We start from the raw sequence: 22,607 nt of genomic DNA, 5'->3' as shown, positions 1-22,607 counted from the left end.
CTTGCGCTCACCCATGAGTTTAAATCCAAATCAGTCCAGGTGAATGACCTCATTAATCAGCCAACCCCGAACTACACCAGCTGACACTAGGAAGTTGTGAAACTGGAAAACAATATGGCCCATTTAAGCCTGCAGAGTTTTGGAGTGTCAGCACCGGCCCAACTCATCAATCATCATGCATAGTCCTGATGATTGAGGCCAACTCATCATGCATATGCCTGCGTATATTTTGAATAACTCTGTACGGATATCAATCCAGCTGGTTAGAAAGAGCTGCTGATCCAGTGACACATGCCAGCTTCATTAAACATTTAGCATCATGCCATGCGGCATGTATCTTTCACTTCCCTCCAATGTGTCACGCGCTGGAATGTGCACATATACTTTGGATCAGTGCCATGAAGGCTTATCGGGATAGAGATTCCTGTGTATGAAGCCAATGCAAGGGGGAGAGAAGAACAAAGGTGATGCAGATAAGGGACGTTTGCCACTTGCTCACCGTTTGCAAAATGGTTGCCCTGTTCTCCTGGAAGTCCATGATGGCTTCTGATATCTTCACTCCTATTGGGTTCACCACTGACTCAATATTGAAGGAGCTCTCAAGGCGATTTGCCAAGTTCATCAGGGCATCTGCAGAAATGAAAAAAAGAAATGCTCTAACAGTGAGATACAGTTAAGGTACCAATGCTAAATGCACCCATATTCTGCCATGTGACTCAACTGTGCTTATACTTATTTTCTTATTTAGCGCTTGGCACTACAGTGGAACCTGGTTGATTCAAGCAGCTGATTTATTGAAACTGATTTTTGTTCGTTCAGATCAATAACCCCGTTAATGTACTTGTAGTATACACTAGTACCACCGGATTTATGCACACGAAGAATGAAAGAATACGTGCCATGAGACATCTATTTAGGTATCAGACATGAAATAAAGTAGAACCTCATTAACCCTTTCACTCCCAGGTTTCTTTACTCACATCTGCACACACCCGGCCGGGTTTTTTTTTTTTGCATGTTAGTTTTCTGGAAATTTTTTGCTAGTAACGCACTAAAATGCTCTGCAGGACATGTAGACATGTTTATTCAGGATAATCTTATAGATATTAGTCATAATGAATCAAATCTTCCATTTCCAATCTGGCCTGCCGGATTTCCTCTTCTTAAGCGGATTTTTCGGTGGCAGGGGGACTTCACTGCCGTCATCACTCGACAAGGCACTTAGGTGGGCTTCTTCCTCGTTCTCATTATCATTGGACTCCGGATTCATAAGCAATTGTGAATTTTTTCGTCCGTCAAAGCGCGGACGAGTGTGGCACATAGCCTCTTGGATGCTGTGCGCAGACCAAAACGAAGTGACTCGGATGTAGAAACATGCGCGCCATCTGTTGTTTAAAATTTACCCTACAAGATCTATCAATTTACGGAGTCTTTCCATAGATGGCGCTACATGTTTGCATAGTTTTTTTTTACACAAGTATTATCGGGAGCGGCAGGGGGTGAGTTAAAAAACCAAAACGAGTTAACTCGGGAGAGGCAGGGGGTGTGCATATGTGGTAGCCCGAGTTATCTCGGGAGTGGCAGATTAAGGGTTAATTAACTCTTTCCTTACCGCACCTATTCAAATCGTTCAACATGAACGATGATGCGAAACGTCCCATCCTGAGCAATCCGAGCTGCTTCTGGACAGATAAAGCCAGTCAGTGTGTTGCAAAAGGACTGTAGTTAAGTTTCTGAATTTTTTTTTTTTCGTCAGCCGCATGAGGAAGTATTTTTAGGCTTTGCACAGAACCCTCAACAAGTAGCGATCGTGCAAGCACGGCGTCCTCTTCTGGATCTGACCCTGCTCAGCAGCGACAGGTTCTCACGATTTCGCAGCATCGGCACCTGACACCATGGGTGCAAGCAAAAGTTTTGGGCGAAAAGATGACATCCATCCATTTTATTTTAGTTCGGATACAGGTGATTGCTCCTCCCAGACCGAACTATCGAATGGTGCCCGTTTGTACCTTTTGTTTCCACAGCTGCTGAAGAGATTCACTGCTTTACAGCCTCTCTGAATGTACCGGGCATGTTCTGAACGATTCCGTGCCATCACCTGTGTAGCGGACAGAATTACGAGCAAAACAGCCTGGGGCCCACCTTAGCACTGCACTGCAACGATGCACGCAAACTTCCTTTTTTTTGTTTTTTTTTGCTGACTGGAGTGTTTGGCATGAAAAGTTCTCTCACTTGAATACTCATTTTTGGCATTGTAGCACACAAAACATATATTCCTTTTTCATTCTCCTAGTTTTCGACTAAATCTGTTTAATTTTTCAAAAAATTTTTGTGCGAGTCTTTTAACTTTGCCACTGAAAGATTTTTCTTTCGTAAGCAACATATATTTTTTTCATTGTATAAATAAAGAGAATTATACTGGCTACACTATGATGCGGGGTGGTGCGTGAAGAACATGAACAGTCTGATCGAGCATCACAGTGCATAATGCAGGCTCGCGCGCTTTTTATAAATGTAGCAGCGCTGTGTAACCAGTCAAACTTTGGCGTTCCAGAGTCTGCAGCGAGCTCGGACATTCGTGCACAGCCCCCGGGTATTCAAATTTGGTGCAAGCTGCCGGCTGGAATTATCCCGTAAAATTTATTGTGCAAAATACGGGACCTTATAAACTCTTTGAATTATCTGCGACTTCGAATTAGCGAGGTTTTACTACAGTTAAAAGGAGAAAGCATACTGCACACATTGAGCGATGCCATGTATAAAATAAAATTCAAGGAAAATTGTTGCATGTTCAGAGGAATACTGACCAATGAACAAGCCCCATTCGGTGTCGAGCTCCATGTGGTGCACCAGGCATCCGCGCATGACACTGTGACAATACGAGGAGCAGGGCTTCAGGTTGGGGAGGCCGTGGCAATGCGGGCAGTAGCTCATCTTCATAAGTGCATGGCTGCAGTTGGCCGTGGGACCAACCTGGAATACATTACAACGCAGGTTGGTGAGACTTCAACACGACAAATATTGTGCAGCAGTCACCAGAAAGTGACGCTATTTTTTCTTCAAAAACTGCACAAACGGCCACTTAATTATGCAAGGCACTGGCATTGTTTGATTGGGAAGAACAACAGTACATCAAGCTTACATCCCCACACAGGATGCCATAGCCCCTGGAAGAATGCATTGAAAAGTGTTTAGAAATGTTTTGAGCACGGATTGCTATTTCGACTTGCGGAGGGAGGTGCTTGTAGACTCTGAATCTCCTCCCTGTGTGGTTCAGTTGACACAAAGAAACACATTTACCGCAGCGGCTGATACAAAGGTACATAGAGGACAATTAGAAGTTGGCCGCTATCAACAGGGTACCACGTTCTGGTAAACTATACCCAAGCAACCACAGATATCCGTCGGACGTACGAGCTAGATCCGAACGTCCTTTGCCGAGATCGAACGTCCATCGGACGTACGAACACAATCCGATTTCGGATATCCGTATTCGTACATCCGCCGGACGTACGGACAGTGTCCACTTTTGTATATCCGCATGAGAGACGAGGTGTACGTCCGAAGGATGTAAGGCCGAGTAATTTCCCAGGCCATGAGTATGGACGTTTTTCATTTCACAGAAAATTCGCGTCTTTCGTGTATGTATACTGTTTTATTTGCATCAGTTGGAGAGTTTGACGCGAAGATGTTTGTAAATTGGTGCGATTGCACTCCTACCTGCAGTGCAAGAGCCGCCAACGAGCTAAATTTATCTAAGAGGAGAAGGAGGTGTTGCAGAATTTTGCAAGAACTCAATGACTAGTTTTATATTTGTAAAACTTCTCCAAATTAGTGGAGTTGTGAGACAGCTAAACTTGCCATTGAAACCATTCGTAAGAATCAAAATCCCGTGCATTCTGCTATAACCATCATCATAGATGTCAGTTCGCGGTCAGTCCAATCCAATCCATCAGTACGGCTCCGTAGCGCTGTTGTTTATTTGTCGCGTAGTGTTGTCGCACAGAGCTTTATAGCTTTGTTATTATAATGTGTGGCTTTGTTCTGTCTGTGGACGAAAGTAGTATGTAACTTAAGCAATTCGAAAGATACGAGGAGTGCCTGAAGGTCTTCTGGAACACCGGAACCCCGTACTGCGTCGACCTTGGTTTAAAGAAGGCGTAGTGCACATGTGATTGCCTACGAAGGTATGTATCCAGTACACTTCTTGGAACTTGCTTCTAGGACAATGCAGCATGCTCATATAACATTCGTTCACAGGACAGTGGGAGCAGTAAGCGCGAGGAGATGGCTTCCACAAGTGTGAGCTGTTTTCACACTTTCGGGAGCCTACATCACACAGCTGCGGGAGCCTTCAACTTGCGCGGCTAATTCCCACTCCTCTTCAAAGTTGCGGGACGGAGTATTATCGTATCTTGTTAATTTTTAAGGCACCGCTAGTTTCACTGTGCCTGTATAAAGAGTGACAACGCGCGAAAGGCAGACCATAGGAAGCGCGTGTAGTTCGCAGTGGCTCGCAACGGAAGCTTTGCGGCTTTCTGTGCGCAGTCGCGTACACTGCTGCGCAGGTTAGTGCCCTAAGGCCCAAGAGAATAAATAAAGAGCAGATACATTGTCAAATGTGGTGTGGAAAAGTGAGAGCTGTTATTGCCTTATACTTATTGAGGTGTTTGTTAAAGTGCATTGTCTGTTATACTTGCAGCACTTCTATTGGTTCCAATGTTTTTAACTTGGGCTGCTGCATTGTGCCATTTGTTTCACATGACTGATGTTTGCCGCGTTCTATTTTATTTCAGAAATCCTGTGGGTGGGAAGATTACGGATGCGTGTCCCAAGCTTGCCACATTTGAAGAGTCACATTTAAGAAATTTTCCGAATATAACCCATTGCTCTGCTGATGTATCATCAACCACAATAAATATGCGTGCTATGCATCAAATTGTTTTTGGTTTTATTGCATCGCGCTGAGTGAATAAAGCACGCATGCACCATATATGCGAATATTCGAGAAAGATCCGCCAATGGACGTACTCAACTGGACGTCCGTCGTCGGGCGAACCGTACACCTTTGGCCACCTTTCGGACGGCCGACGGACGTCTACCGGCTGTTTGCGGATGTTCAGCGGACGTACAGAACATCTGAAACAGACCTCTGTCGGCCGTCCGAAGGATATCGGTGGTTGCTTGGGTAGGGACCACTCTCACCGAAAACTGAACTTTTTTAAGGAAAAAAAGATAGACAACGAAACAAGGGTGTCACCATCATCGGCCAATTTCACAGCTAAAAAGCCTGCGTTGACGCCGAATTTGGAGGGCGGATCCCAGAGGCTTAGCTGCACCACCAATCCCATTAAAACAGTAGCAACCAGCCCTTCTCGGTAGGAACATCACATGTTTGAATTGATTGGGGGGAGGATTTTTAAATAAAATTTTCTCGCCAATAAAATGAGTATTTTGCTGCCGGTCAAATGTCAACACAGTCAGAAAGAGTCAGAGAATCAATTTTTACCGAGAGCATTAACAGGTTGGGGTTGCCCTGAGTGTCCCTTTAAGAGAACTGGGCCATGAAACGTGGAGAGATTGCACCCATTCAGGCAAGAAATTTTACTCCTCAAAACCCTATGAGATCCCTGTTTTTATTGCGAAAGCAATACTACTCCCAAGAACGGCCTTTCGCGTAGCGGCGGCCACTTGGCACGTTTGACCTGAAGAATGACCCATGACGTCATACCATGCCTAGTGACGTCATCACGTGACGTCATACCAGGAGCGAAAGATGGGCTACCAACTCGGCTCGTCGGGTAACGGCGGCCGCTTGGCGCGCCGCGCTCCTCCCGCTAGAGGCGCTAGTGACGTTATGGCGTGGCGTCATACCAGGAGCGAGAGGCGGGCTAACAACTCGGCTCGTCGGCCCAACTCCATCGGCGCTTTTCGGCGCGCGTCCTGCGCGCTTGGGGGCCCACGCGTCGGCCAGAACAGGTCTGCGCATGCGCGACGCGTCGGCCGCCGCCCAGCGCGTCCACGACGCTCGCATCCGACAGTGCCAGATATCGGCGCCTGCGCACGGGCGCTAGCGCGCGCGTCGGAAGCGGGGTCCGGTTTTCAACAATGGGAGGACCGCGGGACTCTCGGGGAGTCTTTTCTTCACGGCTGAAAGCTCTTTCAGGTTCCCTCAAATTTTCTCGGAATCCTTGCAGCTCCCCAACCATCTTTTGTTCACTGCTTGACATTTTTCAGTTGACTCGCGAGGGGGGAAGCGAGCCAGCACCAGGAGCATGGAGATGCATGCCACTTTTCGACGCTCGTCGCGGCGCGTGCTGGTCGCGCAGGCGCTCCGCGCGCACACCGAAAAGCGTCGATGGAGTTGGGTCTCGCTTGGCACGGCGCGCCGCGCTGTTACCACTAGAGGCGCTGCATATGCAGTATAAAACATCTGCTTTCGCAACCTACCAGGCTTAACCAAAGCTAAACCCCCGCCATTTTTTTCTCTTGAAGAAAGGCCAAGAAATGCTTCGTGAAAATAAGCCCCCCTGGTCTTTTACTTCGTTTCGCCATTTTCAGCAACCATGTGACCACACCAGGGCTTCAGTTCTCCCACTCTTGCATGAAGAGATGGCTCAACTCGCCATCATTGACAAAAGGAGACCAGCACTAGCGTGTGGAACCCTATGCTGCTGATCCAGAGCTCCTAACTCGTGCAATGAAATGACGTAAGCATCGCTTTCTGAAGCACAAAAGAAACACAAGCACACACACGCATGCACCTCTCAGATGACCACAAACTTAGCTCGGTTTCCTTTGTCGTCTCTCCGTTGGAGCTCACATATATCTAGAAGTGTAAGGAACCAGAATTCCACACGCAAGGGCCGGGCTCCTTTTCTGAACAGATAGCGAGCGTCCAGTCATTCCTCCACGGGCTCCTTTTCTGAACAGATAGCGAGCGTCCAGTCATTCCTCCACGCTTGAGTAGGCGCGAACAGAACAGACCACGTTGCGTGGGGGGCGCTTTTAGGGCACCAATAAAAATTCACCGGAGAGAGATCGGGGCTTTCTCCGCTTGAATGACTTTGCGCAACCTCAAACGAAAGGAAGGCGGAGGGGAGGGGGGGTTCGTACAGCAAGAAGGGAGTCCTCCTCACACAATCGGGGGCTCGACCTTCGCATCGACAAGCTGCGGCCGAAAAGCGCGCGCGACGGTGAGGAGCGGGCAGCTCTCTGTTCTTCATGGCGTGACGACAGCGAGCCCGTGTACGATGCGCCGTAAATAGCTACCGATTTCGGCGCATCCGTGAGAACGAACACGCATGCTAGCTGCGCGCGGGAAAGAAAAGCCGGAGAATTGAATAGACCCCGTAGGTACAGCGCCCTATGTGGGTCTTAGCGTGGAGCATCTACAACTCACAATGGCACACGCTTCCCGCGTTACGCAGACGCAGCATTGCTGGCCGCCGGATAGCGTGCGACGAAATTCGCCTCCGTCCGGACCCTTTCGAAATTCTGAATCAACTAGCCACGGGCACGGCACACGCAGGTACAAAGGGCTGAAATTAGAGCATACGTTGGTAAAGAATTGCCTGTAGTCGGATACAACGCAAGAACGAAGCGTCCCCTTCCAGCCAATCGCTTCGCAGGGAGCGGAGTGAAGTGCAGGGAAGGGACTACCCTCGCGGCCATGGAGGGAAGGGGTGCTATCCCTTTTCATCTGCCACTCCCTGCATTGTCACGCTAGCAGGCCAATGATAATCGGTCGACGCCAACGGCAACAGAGGGGATCTTTTGACGGGGAAAAGCCGATTCGTTCTTGAGTTGTATCCTACTATAGCACGGTATGCTCTGCTAATCCGCTGCCTCGAGGGAGGGGGTGCGCGCGCATGCTCACGTGCCGCAACGCATGCGCAGTAGCCGATGCATGTCGCTGAAGCACATCGCGGAACGCGCTGTTCCGAGTATACCACGCTCCGCGAATTAAATGACGAAAGTCCTGATGACTTCATACAAACGGAACTTGCCGCAGCTCCGTGCAGGATAGTGGAAGTGCATGCATACTCAGGCCAAAGGCTTTTCGCTTGAGCCCCATAATGGAGAAATCACAGCACGACCAAAGACCAATTAAGGGGTCTTGAATTGCTAGAGGAAGATTTCTCCTCGCGGTAGAGAAGCTGGCTGCTTGACATGTACCGTCTTTGTCAAAAGTAACCAGGCTACATGGTTTGCTTCAAGCTTGTATAGTGGAACCCTTGTGGCTTTCCTAAAGATCGAAAGGTGTTGGAAGGTAAGAAGGCCCCCAGTCCTTCCCTTTTAACGACCATTTCCGCTTCAGGGAAGCTGTAAGGGCCCCACTGTACGAGCTAGAAACAAACCATGCAGCCTGGTTACTTTTGACAAAGACTGTACTTTGAATGCTCCGTGTACCGGAGCATTTAACGGACATTCATTCCACTACAGGTGAACGCTGTGGCCCGAGGACTTATGGCGGGGGGTGCACGTACCTCCATGACGCTCTGGATGACGTCTCTGCCGACGGCCAGCGCCTGGACGAAGGTGCGCGTGGCGACGAAGGAGCGCTTCACCTCGAGCGTCAGCTTCTGGGGCACGTCGCCGAAGGGCCGCAGCTCGTCGCGGTACTCGCTGACGCACTGCAGGTAGCGCTCGCTGAGCGCGTACTGCGTGTTCATCACCTGGAACATCTTGCGGTACAGCTCGAGGAAGAAGCCGTCCAGCGCGTCCACCAAGTCAACACCTCCCGTGCGGTAGTACTTCTCGAGCTGCTCGAACATGTCGTGAAAGATGTAGGAGTTGGTGTCGTACTGCATGCCGTACGTGCGCAGGAACATGCCGTGGAAGTCCTTCTTCGAGGTCTTCAGCAGCTCCTTGAAGAACTCTGCGAGAAATCGACGGGCCGCACCGTTATTGCGCCGCGGCTCTTTTCTCTCGCTGCCACGACCCACTCAGACCACAACCCGCACAAATTTTCAAATCGTGCATGGTATGCATTACATTTGGAACAGTCTTCACTTCACTCAACTGAGGCGCAGCAGCCCGGACAAAGAAGTGTCCCCCTGATGAGCAAGAGCGCAACCGGACACTGCACCCCTTAACCAACGGTTATTCCAGTTTAATGACCATATTTTGACAAGTGGTCCCTGAAGTTTGGTGAGATTCACTAAAAAAATTTGATCAACATTCGGCCCATAGGGGGGACAACGTTCTTACATCCTCAGCCAGCTGGTCAATAGTCGTCCTGCTTTGGTATCAGACATCTTTGCCACTAGACAGAAAGTATTGTTTATAAAGAGATACGTAAGCATGACGACGCAAGATGTACAAAGGCGTTGAGCGCAAGCCGCCCCATTTTTTTTTTTTTCATACAACGCTGGCTACGTTGCCCCCGAGTCTTGACCTCCCAGGACTACCCTCGCGGCATGCATCTCAATAAGTGCGGATAATTTCAGCCCAGGCTACTTTCCAAAGTACACATCACTTTTATGCACACAGTACACAGACTGCTTTTGTACACGGACTATTTATTTATCGCGTCTCCTCCCAAGGGACCCAGAAGGAGCATACGAGGGGCGTAGCTGCAGGCCTTCGCGACGAGTGATCCGTCTGCCGTAGTGACGTGCGACGCGTGCTGCCAGCTTTTTTAATACCGGCCGGCACAACGGCGCATACGTCACTCGCCCCTCTCACACAGCTGCTGCCCTTCCTGGCAGGACCTTCTTTTCTCTATAGCTGGGCCGGGACGAAATGCCAGCGAGACAGGCCGCTCCAAGAGGGCCGCCCTTCTTCTTTGTTTACCCATCGGGCGGCGGAACATGGCCGTCCACCAACGCTGCAGCAGGCGCGAAGCAAAACAAAGCCGAGGCGCGAAGAATGAGCGCCTCCGCCGAACAACTCGGCCCCAGATGGTGCGAGGGGCGCCCTGTACTACAACAACGCTGCAAGCCTATTACGCGTACGCGGCTGCACGCACGCACGCACCAACACACACATACCACGCTGGAGTTGCTGCCCGGTACATACGCGCTCTCCTCTGGAGAGACGCAGTGTCACAAACACATGCAACTGCGGCCGCAAGCACACACGCACACACACAACGGCATCCAAGCGTCGCGAAATAGCACGCGTGATTGCCAGCACGACGTGTGCTTGCGGGCGCTCGCAGAGACGTACAAACTCACTACAAGCGCGGGAACAGCCGAGCAAACGATGCCATCGTCTAACCGATATGTCTATTTGGTATCTCGCGTAATGGTCCCTTTGTGTTCGCTCCTCCAACCCCCATCTATGCGGCCCCTTTCCTTCTGCGCTTCCTCCCAAGTGCCCGCGGGCCAAATGATGATGATAATGATGTCCCGCAGGGGAAGCGGTCGATGATCGCGCGTTTCCACTTGGCACTGCAGCCGAGGCGGTGGTGCCAGCTTTGGGTTCGCACGGCTTGGCTGCTGCTTGCACTGAGAACAGCCTTCGAAGGTGTAATAGGGATGGATGGCGCAAGTCAGTGCCAACAGCGAAAAAGAAAAGCACAGGACGTGTCGACACCGGACCGTGGAGTCTCATTTTTACACCGCCATCACCTCCTTAACGCTTCTGGCAAAGAATGGCCACTCTTAATCACCGCTTTAAAAGCAAATTCAAATTCACTATTGCCGCCGCAAACTTTTCAAAAACTCTCAAAGGGAATCGAGTCGGGAATCCCTGAACTCTAGTTCATTAAATCTGTTAGTGGCGTGGGGACGGCGTGAACACAAAGTCTGAGGCGTGTCGCACCGCGCCGAGTATGCTATACTTCACGTATGCTGCACGACAGACACAACTGATATCTCTCCTCCTGCATAGCGAAGGGCAACTCAAGTCGAGCAAGGCAACACACTAGAGGAAAGCCCTGAATGTGCACCGCGCTAGTATCCAGCATCTGGGCGAGAGCAGCTTTCGAAATATGCGGATAAATCACGCCCCACGGGAACCCCTAAAAAGGTAGAAGGACGCACGCGAGAAACACGATATCGGGTCATGCTGAAGTATACCTATACACACGCACGCAATGTGCGGTCTTGCCCAAAGAAGGCTCGAGTCCAATTCCCGGAAACCGCGCTCGCGCAACCTGCTCAGCGTCACGTCGCCGGGGCATGCGTCGGCCTCCCTCCTCCTCCTCCTCTTCCTCCCCCCCCCCCCCCCCCCCCACACACACACACGTGGCACGCGGGGCGATGAAAGAGCACGGCGGCGCGAAGAACAGAGGGCAGCGTCGTGACTCGTCACGAGGCCGGGCCCCGCGCGGTGCCGACAGACTGACGTCGCGGGCCCCCGGAACTCTTCGGCACCTCCCCTCCTGTTGTCGGCGCTTCCAAGGGTTTCACCGGAACCGACTCGGCATTCGTCGTATCGATTTGGGCACGTGCTCTATATCTTTTTATGCAGCCATGCGCATGATATGCCTGCAAGTTGCCCTCCATCCGTGCTTACCTGGATGGTAACAAAGCTAACTCAGATAGCAGCCCAGACAGAAGCTCTCCTGCGTAACGGTAAACAGCCGCCACGTGTCTAATCGGACGTATGCATAGCCACACTGCATATATGGCTGCGTAGGAAAGAGGCGGTTGTTAATGTTTTCAAAGTGGGCTTCTGCGAGAACTCCCACAACATGGAGAATAGCAGAGTGGAACACTCTAAACAGAAAGGAGTATAAAGGGAGTAAAGTTGTCCTCTGGCGCATGCCTTATGTAAAAGAGTGCTCTAGAGGACAGGTTTTTACTCCCATATAGGCGTACTCGTTTAGGTTTATGGGGTTTAACTTCCCAAAGCGACTCAGGCCATTATGAGGGACGCCGTAGTGAAGGGCTCCGGAAATTTCGACCACCTGGGGCTCTCTAAAGGCCCATCTCCATGGACACATCCGAGGCGCACCAGCGCAGCGCCTACGCGTACCAGCGTACGCCGGAGCCGGTCTGCGCGACGCGCAGACGCGAGCTGACGCTTGTCGCGGTGCGGCGCTGGGCGCGTAAGCGCTGCGCTGGTGCGCCTCGGATGTGTCCATGGAGATGGGCCTTAACGTGCACTGACATCGCGTAGTACACGGGCCTCTAGAACTTCGCCTCCACCTAAATTCGAACGCAGCGGCCGGGATCGAACCCGCGTCTTTCGAGTCAGCACTCGCTGAGCCACCCGTATTCGTGTTTAGAGTGTAACTGTGGCGCGAAGTGCTCCGGCTTTCTTTCGGTTGTGTGCATGTACGTAACATAGCACAGCATAAGACACTGCAACGGAGAACACGAGAACACAACGCAGCACAACGCAAGTATGCATTCGTAGATCAGTCGTTAACAGGGACACGAACGCAAATTTTGATTCTTTGCGCAGTTTGCACACATGCAGCACTTTTCAACCCCGTGGAGCTGCGTCTAGTGGACAACTTTTCTGGTGCGTTTGCTTCTTTCTTCCACGGAGTTACTTAAGCCACCTTTTCCGAGCACGGAGCTCAGTATACACACAAACAGCAAACGCGCGACGTGCCTCACTGCAGCGGCTGTTCTATTTGATCCTTATCAAAATCGGAGGATATTGCGGGCGAAGACACTACGTAAGTAGCCGACAGAGATCGACGAGCGACGATACGTTTCCAGCCTCTAATCCCCCTCCCCCCTCCCCCTCCTCCCCCCATGCAGCGCAGCGCGCCGATCGCGACGATGATTGACCAACGACGCGAATCTTTTATCTCGATTTGTTCGCGCACGCCGCTCGTACATACCTCGACATACTCCCGCGCTTCCAGCTGCTGCGAGGGGGCGTCATTTGTCTTTCCGCCGACGCCATAAATCCTGCTCCACGCATTCCGGCTTTTTTTCTCGCAGAGTCACAACAAAGCTTCCTTTTACCCTCTTTCTTTCTTTCTTTCTTTCTTTCTTTCTCCTGATTTACGTCCTTCGCGCCCTGTGCACGCGTCACAGCAGCAGCAGCAACGCACCACTGAGCAGCCGGCGTCCCTTTGCTGTCAATCCCTCCCGGAGGGCGCCCGCCTTCACGCCGCCGGCAACAATAACAACATCCCGCGAGGCGTGCAAACAAACACGTGTCTCTCCGCTAGACCGGCCTTCATCTTCCCGACGACGCGCTTCTCCCAGCGAGCGCCACGGGGCTTCGAAGCGTTCACCTCGGGACGGAGACGGGGAGGCTCAGCACCCGTTCTCCGCGGACACGACGAGCTCGGACGGATCAAAAACAATGGACCCGCCGGCGCGGCACACGACGCTATATAGGTCTGCTGCGCGAACGCAGGAACCGTAATACACTCGCGGGGCTAATCCGCCATCCGTTCTGCTGGGAGAGCACACAAACAACGCGAAGGGAACCCTTTTTTTTCCAATTCGGGCCCGGCGCAGAAAAGCCCGTGCACAAGCGCCTCAGTGAGCCGGGGCCTTAGAGCGGCGGCGCTCTCCGCTTGTTTGGACAGCTCGACAGGCGGCGGCGTTCGGACGGCGGAGGGGGCGCTTCGACGTGCCGAAGTTTGCGAGGAGCCGACTGCGGGCTCGCAGGATGCGGGGACGACGGGCGGGCGGCGATCGAGCGAACGAGAAGCGCAAGACCGAGGAAAAGAGCTCGAGCATCAGAGGCGGGGGGGATGCGGCCGGGTCGAAAGGGGGCGGCTGATGTAAGCCCGAGGAACGGAAGGCCTAAACGCACTATACACTCCGCGATCTCCACAAAGCGCCGTGTGTGGCATCGCTGCATGAACAGAGAGAGGAGTGCTCTCCTTCGAGAGGCGCTTCCGGGATGCCCCCCAAGTGCAGTTGAGAACGGGGGACGGAAAGGAGGGGGGGTATCATTACAAACAGAAGCGCAATGGATGTCCACTGGGCGTTCCCACAAGCGGCTGGTATACGCCTTCCTATAGCTCCCTCCCTCAGTACGCGCACGAGTGGTCTTCAGTCGACTGTACGCGTGCCTATAGACGAACGTGCTCTAGGAATCAGTTTTTTTTTATGACCTTTTAAATCAAACGATTCGGCCACGAAGCTCGCTCCATAACTTGGTCGCTGAAATAACAACACGCGCTGCTTGGCGGCCCAAGAAGGACCAGCAAAGAACACGCGCTTCTTCTACGAATACTGTTTTGAACATGCACTTCTGAAATCGGTTGCACCAAAGCCTCAGCCTGCTGTGCGGAGCCGTTTCTTCATCTGGCGACCGCAACCGAGCACCGAAACTTCACAAGTGTCGTATTACAAATGCCCGCATTCCGCTTCGCTGAGTGCGTGCACCACTCAGCGTGTTTTGAGTACGGTGTTTTCCCGGTTTAGAATGGGTTATGCGCAGTGCATCGCTTGGCCTCACTTGAAGCACGCGACCGCGGAACGCAAAGCGACGGCGGGTGCTTATGAGCGTTAGAGAAAAACAGAAGAACAGTTTGATAGTAAAGACTGCAGTAGACTCTGACAAGGTCTGGCTTGCAGTAAATGAAGCGTATTCAGTATCCTCAGATCACCGCCACTCATCATCAACGCCGAAAGTCACAGGTGCACATTAAACTTCTACACTAATGGGTGCTCGAGCGCGAGCACAATCCCTTTCGGGTCGCGACCACTGCGGCGACCACTTCTCGAACGCGTGCATCAGAGAAAAAACACGCCACAGAATGTCCCGTGGTAGACGCCTTGGCAACAGGAGGCCCGAAGGAACGCGGGCTCCTAATATAACGGCGCGGCCGGACACGTGCTCTCAAAGAAAAGGGCAGAGCCTGTTTGAAGACGAAAATAAGAGGGCGCGCGCAGAAGGGGGCCATCGGACGCTGCCCGCGCGCCAGCAGCGGGATTCGCCGTAAGTGCTCTCGTATGGCTCTCGTACACAGGGCGGCAGCGGTGTTTACGCATTCCCTCGCCCCAAGAAGCGCAAATATTATTGCGGGCGCGCGAGTCCGGAGAACAGGGCCGAGAAGAGAGGGGGGGCTTCAGCACCACCGAGGTCCGATGTTCGATGAAACGAATTACGATAAGCTGCGTCAGCACCACCCTCGCGTCCAATCTATTCCCGTCTCGCACCCTTTCTTCCTAAATACCCTCGCTACGGACAGCTCATTTCACGCATATGGGTGATTACGAGTACAAGCCCTAACTCCTTTCGGAGAGAAGCCATTCTTCATCGCGCGGGCTCGTTAACCCTTCCGACCCTTGGAGTGGCCGCCCCTTTTGAAGGGTTTCTGCAGAGAAATTACATCTGCGGAGGACCCTCGTAGCAAGAAGCAGTCGGAACAACCGTGTGCGAGGATGTTGGAAAGCGATTTTGGCTCCGGTTCAGTGTATATACATAAAGGAAGAGAATCTAGCACTCAGGAAGGAAAAGAGATGGGGAGAGGCACCGAGCAAGAGTGTTTGTTCACAGAGAGGAGGCCTTCAGTACACACACTGCTTCCGTTTTGGCGCGCCATTTTCAGCGTGTGTCGCTAACCGTTCTCTGCAGCGTCCGCGCTGAGCCGCTAGATGTCGTGCGCGGCGTCGTGGCGCGCAGCAGACTGCCATTTCGCACACTGGTAAAATAGTACTGCTAAACGCGCTAAGTTGCATCACAAGCTCGGTGCAGAGAGCGGGTATTACGCAAGTGCAAAGCTCGCCGCGAGCGAGTGGTATCTCCACCCGCTAAGTCTGATGACGTGCGACAAAGGCGTTGAGGCAGGGAGCCACTGTGGCAATGTCCCGTTGGCTGGCTGGAGAGAGGACCTTCCAGACGACTGATCACGGCACTGTGTGGATTTTATGCGTCGATACGTAACCAGTGAAGTAAGCCTTTGTGGAATCCCCTTTACAAAAACAGTTTTAGACAGTCTATAGAGTGTCTATAGACTTCTGTCTATAAAGCCTATAGACTAATCCTAGACAACAGCCTATAGGCGATAGAAATGCCATAGACAGTCTATAGACAATCTATAGATTTATTGCCATACACTCTTAGTAGACTTTTGTCTATAGACAGTCTACAGAGTCTATCGACAGTCTATAGACTATAAATAGACAAAAAGCAATATCTATAGGAAGTCAATAGAGTCAATAAGAAGTCTTAGACTGTATACAGACCCTTTTTATAAGGGCCCTACGCTGCACAAAGGTTTATTAAATCAACAACCCTATACCGAAGGCACGTGGCCGGTAAAGGCTCGGACGCGGGAAGAAAGGGTCTGTTTCTTCTCCTACCGCAAAAGAAATGCTAAGAAAGATAGGCCCTCATTCAGGGTGAATGACGGTTTCAGTGAGCACTGCGCATGGTCGCAGCGCGGAATAGCGACGGCTCGCGCGCTGTCGCGTTCGCGAGTAATTAAATCCTTTGTTCTACTTCCACGCGGCCTCAGCACGCCGCATTAGCCAATCTCGCGACCGCATTCGAAGCGCATTCGTGCAAGAATGCCCCGGAAGCGAGGAAGATCGGAGCCGCCGCTATGCACCATTAACCCTCCTGGAAAACAATGTGCCACCGCGAAAGGATAGCTATTGTGGCCCGCATAAAACATGGGCTTCCTCGCAGGCTTCCTGTGCACCCACGTACCTCACCACCATCTGCCCCTTCTTGTTATTTATTCTACAGCCCCTGTATACTCTCAGCATCTCCCTCTACTCGCGCCTTGATCACCGCCGTTTCTCTCGGGGGAGCAGTAATAAAAGAACGGCCGGTATATACGGCACTCGAACAGCCATTACAATGGCAACTGCGCCAAGTTAGCGCGCGGTAGAGCGCCGAGTACCTGCGAATACCTGCACGACAAACGAGCCCGATGCACGAGATGGACAGCAGAACGCGGGGGAAGCCCGCGCGCCGTGCTCCGTTAATTACCGGCGAAGCCAGGGCTGCAATATTGAACGAGTCACACAGGGAGGCGCGGAGCTATACGAGAAAAGAACACGGACAGGACAGGTGTACGTGTGTGTGTGTGTACGCGCTTATGCAGGTGTGTGTGTAATACGCGACGACCACCACGATCACCACAGCACGTGCACGGTGCACCACATTAACGGGCACCACGACCAGCGGGGAACCACAAACGAGCGGACCTAAGAACAGGAGCAACGCGCTGGGACGGTCGAAGAAGAAACGGCAAGAACGTGCCGCCTTTCACAGCGAGGAGAGAGGAACGCAGCGGGCGCAATGCATGCGGCAGAAACGATGGCATCGAGCAAACCCGCATTCCTCGACCACCCTGCCGCTCCCCTCCCGATGCGGGCACTTCTCCACTCGGCTTTACGTTCGCTGCTCATCGTTTCGGAGCAGATGCAAGAGCGATCCGAGCACTACTCCATGGAGCGAAGGAAGAGGAAAAAGGGAGCCCCGGCGGTCGCACGAAACGAGCAGGGGAAGAAGACGCACGCTAGGTTGTAATGAGCCCCGGGCCGGATAGGTGTACCGCGTTTTCAGCTACATAAGCAGCACGACTACGGTCGAGCCGAAGATCTGAAATGTGAACTTCTGCTGTAAGAAAACAGTGATCGCGGTAGCAGTTGAACAACTCAGGCCGCGGGTACGCACCGGAGGATACAAACTGGGGAATCCATGTAGCCGTCGCAGTGAATTGTCTTCTTTTAAGTTGACTTTTGTTTTTCAGTACGGTCGAAGCTGACTTTGCTCTCAACGACCAGCTCTGGCTGCAGAAACACAGCGAGTTTCGCTGCATTTAGAAGGGAACTTCGGCAAAGGTTTTCAACGAATTTTCAGGCGGTTGGTGAGCTCTGTGCCAGAAGGTGATACGCTTAAAAACCAGCATGCATCCTGCTAAGGCTAAAAGGAGGCGATAAGTCCACATCTGTGAATTCCAACTGCTATTCGATATAATCCCAATACGGACACAGACACCGGCGCATGCAGAGGAAGTTTCGCTTTCCGCAGCGCGCGCCTCTGCCACAAACAACTAACACGCGTCATAACCTGACTTCACTGCTGACGTGGCGCGGCGGAAGCCTGCGGATAGATTCGTTCAGGGAGCGGAAGCCAAAGCCGCATGCGTGTGGCTGTACAGTTTACGGCGCCGGTATAACAGGCTCACGCGCAAACACACTGCGCACTGCTACAGGCAGGCACGCACGCCTGCCGGAAATATCGGAACATTCGCGCAGCGGCGAGCACGCAAGCCTACGCAGTGCACGCCCACTGCCGATCTTCTCTTCCTGGCGTTTCCGAACGGGGTGGGCGGCCACGGAAGCAGGCACGAAGATGGCGAAACAGAGCTGGTCCAACTAGCGAAGGTATACGAAAGAAAGAAAGAAAGAAAGAAAGAAAGAAAGAAAGAAAGAAAGAAAGAAAGAAAGAAAGAAAGAAAGAAAGAAAGAAAGAAAGAAAGAAAGAAGATGGAAAAGAAAGGAAAAGGCCCACAATCCGGAAGGCTAAGGCGGTGCACGCGAACAGACCAATTGACAGAACGAGAGACAGGTTATTCGGAAACAAGAGGGGAAACAACAGAAGAAAAAAGAGAGAGACAAAGTGGGGGCGGGGTTACGTTTGGCTCGAACAGGGGGCGCCTTCTCCCTCCTCTGTTCTCTAGCCAGGAGGAGCAGACGCGGCCGAATCGGGCAGATGAGGAGCGGCAACCTTGTAATCCGTCCTGGCGAACTTCCGTGCAGCACGCCTGAAGGCGCACGTAGCACGCATAGCACGTAGCCCCGGCGAGGACGAAGCGGACTCTCGGGAGCCCCGTCGCCTGCCTCTCGTGTGCCCCTTTTCTTTCTCTCCACCCTTTCCGGTCGTTCGCGCCTGTCTCGTCTCAGTGAAGCGCGACGGGGTGTCGCTGTGGCAGCCTTCAAGCCTCAAGTGCTTGCGTGCCTGCGGGACTTGGAAGAGGCAGGTCCTAGGAGCGCGGTGCCCCTCCTCACACGGCCATCCAGAGTGCGCCAAGCAGCCACATAACGCGAGAAACAGGGAGCGCTACACAGCCTTCGGATAAGCCCACACACTGCGGGCAACTGTCGACACAGCGGCTCGAGCCTCGGTCCTGCATCATTTAGGGAACGCAGCGGGGAGGCTGCTCCCTTTTGCCCCGCCGCCATCGCTGCAAACAGTTGTTTTCCCGCGCAAAGAAGCGACTGGGAACCGGTAGCAAAGGGAAGGATCAGCCGAGAAGAGGGGGGGGGGGGGGGGGGGGGATAAAAAGGCGACCTCGCGCGCATGTACGTCAGGCGTCCAGCTGCGGAGCCGCTACGAGCGCATACTATATGGGCTCTGGTCCTAAGCGTACAAGCGAGCACACAATTTGGAACGCGCCCGCATCATCGGTGCCCCTATTTCCCTTACTCCCCTTTTCTTCTCCCTTTCTTGCTTCCGGGGGAGGGGGGTCGGACTTTATTTAGCGAAATGAAAGAGCAAGATGAGACGGCTGGGAGAAAAACGTGGAAGAGAAAACAATCATATTCATTATGTATAAGCTTTACAGCGGTGCTCTGATGGGGCGGGCGTCTTCCGCTAAATTGGGTTCTCGGTTGTGCCGAGAGCAACAGTTCTCTCCGGGCACGGATCATCGCTGAGGCGCCTTGCCCCGGCTGCTAAATTTCTAAAGCGGAGCTTTGCGAAACGAGACGACGCGGGTTACGATGCACCGTGCGGACGCTGTTCCGCAGAATCCCGCACACAAATCACGCTAGCAAACAAGCAGCTGAGTATACAAAACATACCGGGCAGGGAAACCTAGCCGGTGGCGTCAGGGAGTTAGGTAGGCATATGACATGAAGGAAATTTGCTGGTGCAGCATGGTAATGGCCGGTTAAATAAAAAAAAATGGCAATGAGGACGGGAAAGTCGCAGCAACTGTATCATTCCCGGTGGGCGCCTCAACCCCGCCGTGAGGGAAGGAGGGAGTGAAAGAAGAGAGAGAGAAAGAGGCGCCGTTGTGAGTGCTACGGAGGGAATGCAAGAAAGAATAGGAAAATTGTAGTCGTAGTGGAGGGCTCAGGCTGTTTGAAGATTGGCGGGAGAGGAGGAGCTATACAGTCTCGGTGTATAGACGTGATGGTGGTTAGTGCACAAGTACACAAAAAAAAAAACTAGGGCAAAGAAAAGAACTAAGTTCGACAATCTTCCAATTAAAAGAAACGTCGCCAGTCACTCTGTTTCTTACGCTGAACAAAGATAGAAACACAGGACCATTCCGCCATCGACCAGCAGCAACAGCTGAGAGTACAGTGCCCCGCCCCTGATGACGGCGCTACTGCAAAATTACAAGCTCTGCCGCGGCACTTCTGCTCGGCCACGGTGTACACTAGCGCGGCGCGCCGTCTAAAGTCGGAATACCCAGTCATCGGGAAGGGAGCTTCTTTCTTCTCGGAAGTAAGACGTCAAGGCCGAAAAATGGGGCACCGCCCACGAACAACAGGCGACGTATTTATTATGCACGGGCTCCCGCGCAGCGCGAGGCTATTATCGTCGTTATTATGCAAAAGGTTGCGCACAGCCCCGCGCAATGACGACGACAATGATGGCCCGGAGACGGCGCTTCTCGCCCATCCTCCTCCGCCTCTCCCCCGCGACAATCTCACGAAAGCCGCGCGGTTTTCCAAAAGCTCCGAGACGAGAACGCCTCCCGAGTGCGCTCCACCGCCCGCATGCAATCAGACCGCGCAAAGACGCCGGAGGAGTCCCGCGGGAGCGCGCATGGCGATGACGACGACCTCACGAGGGGGACGTGGTCATTAAAAAGTTGTGTCCCCGCATATATATACGCGTAGATTGGTGCGCGGGCCCACACGCGCGGATGTTGTGGATTGAGAGCGAGGGGGGGGGGGGGGGGGGGGGAGAACAGATTGCTTGTTCGATCTCGAATCGTGCATGGCGAATTCGGCGACGCCAATGCTTTGGCAGGACCGGTAGTAATTGAAGGCACGGCTTCGTACAAACAGAGAGGGGCTGGCGGCCGCTGCCTCGGCCCGTGATTGCGGCCGAAGCGGTCGCGGGTACCGGAAATTGCAGCCGCGGCCGCTCTCTCGGTGGCGGGTTCGAATGAGAAACGGCGCGAGCAGGCTGTTGTGAAAGGAGCGGCCACGCAGGATGACGTCTTGTTTCCCCGAACCATGATCGGTACGTACAGTCTTTGTAGAAAGTAACCAGGCTCCATGGTTTGCTTCTCATTCGTATAGCAGAGCCCTCACGGCTTCCCTAAAGATCAAAAAGTTCGTTGAAGTTGAGAAGAGGGTTTCTTCTTACCATACAGGGGTTTAGAGCTTGAGAGCTGGCATAATAGCTTGAATATACGTCAGATAAGAAAAAACGTGCAGCCTGGTTACTTTTGACAAAGACTGTAAATGCACAAGCTGGAACGTGACAGCATTTCCCAGCCGTGCAGAGCGACTTAAGGATAACAGTGGCGACGATAGCTGGAAGACTGGGATGGAAAATGCAGATCGACCTGCCACGCGAGACCGGGAGGAACGAGCTGCCCTCCCGTTTACAAAAAGAGGAGTACGCTAAATGACAGCTTACTGACTTTTTACTCACATATAGGCGTATTCGAGTTTAAAGTGCATGGCTAGTGCGACTGCTTCAAGTGGAAGCACGCTTTGTAGATCACACGATTTGTAGATCAAGCGCTGCTTCATTGTCAGCGGACGAAACTTTTGAGCCCACGTCTTGCTGAAAGCAAGTAAGCTAGAGGCGTGTTGTGTCCCCTTATTGCTTTTGTGTGTGTGCGCCCCCGCATCCTCCTCCTAACGACCACTCGCATCCTCCTCCTAACGACCACTCGCATCCTCCTCCTAACGACCACTTGCCCCTCGTCGCACGCTGTCGCCAGATGCCCCCCCATGGTGCGCCCCCGCATCCTCCTCCTGTTTTGGGAAGCCACTCCCTCCCGTGGACGCTTCTCCGCTCCCTCCTTTCTTCGGGCGGCCAGTTCGGCTCCTGCCTCGGTCGACGCTGGTCGCACCCTCATCGGCTTTAAATAAACGAAGTCTTAAAGTACCGTGTGCGTCTTTCGCTGCATTCAACACAGCGACCGGACACGACAGTGGCGACGAGAAAGTGGATTCGACCCGCGCTACGCAACGCTATTGACAAGCCATGGCTACGCGAGGGTTTCCCAATCAGATACCAGAGTTCAACGGCTCATCGTGGTCATCGTGGGTTGGACGCCTTCAGTTCTACTTTGAAGCTAACAACATCACAGACCCAGCCTTGAAGAGGGCCAACCTGCTGACGCTGTGCGGGGAGCAGACCTACGATACTGTCTGCGCCCTTATTCAGCCAAGCACACCAGCGGCAGTGTCTTACGACGACATCGTAAAAGCGCTGCAAAAGCACTACGACCCAAGGCCATCCGAGGTCTACAGCCGGGCTCGCTTCCAACGACGAGATCAACTGGGAGGAGAAACTGTGAGCGCCTACGTAGCCGCGCTCAAGAAGCTCGCTGCCGACTGCAATTTTGGAACGCTGTCGACAACAGCTACCGGGCAGGAGGGAGACGCAGCTTCTTCTGCTAACACCACCATGCTTCCCTTGGACGTGATGTTACGCGACAGATTTGTGTGCGGACTGAGTGACGAGTCACTGCAGCAGCGCCTGTTCGCTGAGAAGGACCTCACATTCAGCAAAGCTTACGACATCGCCGTTCGAGCGGAGAGCGCCGGTCACCAGCAGAGAGGGATTCGCCGGAA

The 22,607-nt window shown here is 52.8% G+C and overlaps 1 protein-coding gene across 1 annotated transcript in view; it reads right to left on the bottom strand.

Moving 5' to 3' along the window:
* The window catches only part of LOC149343709 (glypican-6-like), a 148,693-nt gene that overhangs the window by 14,086 nt on the left and 112,000 nt on the right, over window positions 1–22,607 (bottom strand). Inside the window, exons 3-5 of the mRNA XM_089546031.1 lie at window positions 8,490–8,881; window positions 2,808–2,973; window positions 500–630 (exon numbers count right to left, since the gene is read on the bottom strand). Of these exons, the coding sequence (XP_089402157.1) occupies window positions 500–630; window positions 2,808–2,973; window positions 8,490–8,881 (689 nt within the window). The remainder of the gene's footprint in view (window positions 1–499; window positions 631–2,807; window positions 2,974–8,489; window positions 8,882–22,607) is intronic.

Source organism: Amblyomma mixtum, chromosome 5, assembly GCF_055824585.1.
Source record: "Amblyomma mixtum isolate Tamu chromosome 5, ASM5582458v1, whole genome shotgun sequence".
In the NCBI taxonomy this organism is placed as follows: domain Eukaryota; kingdom Metazoa; phylum Arthropoda; class Arachnida; order Ixodida; family Ixodidae; genus Amblyomma; species Amblyomma mixtum.
Note: the sequence above shows the minus strand (reverse complement) of the source record. Positions and strands in the feature narration are given on the sequence as shown.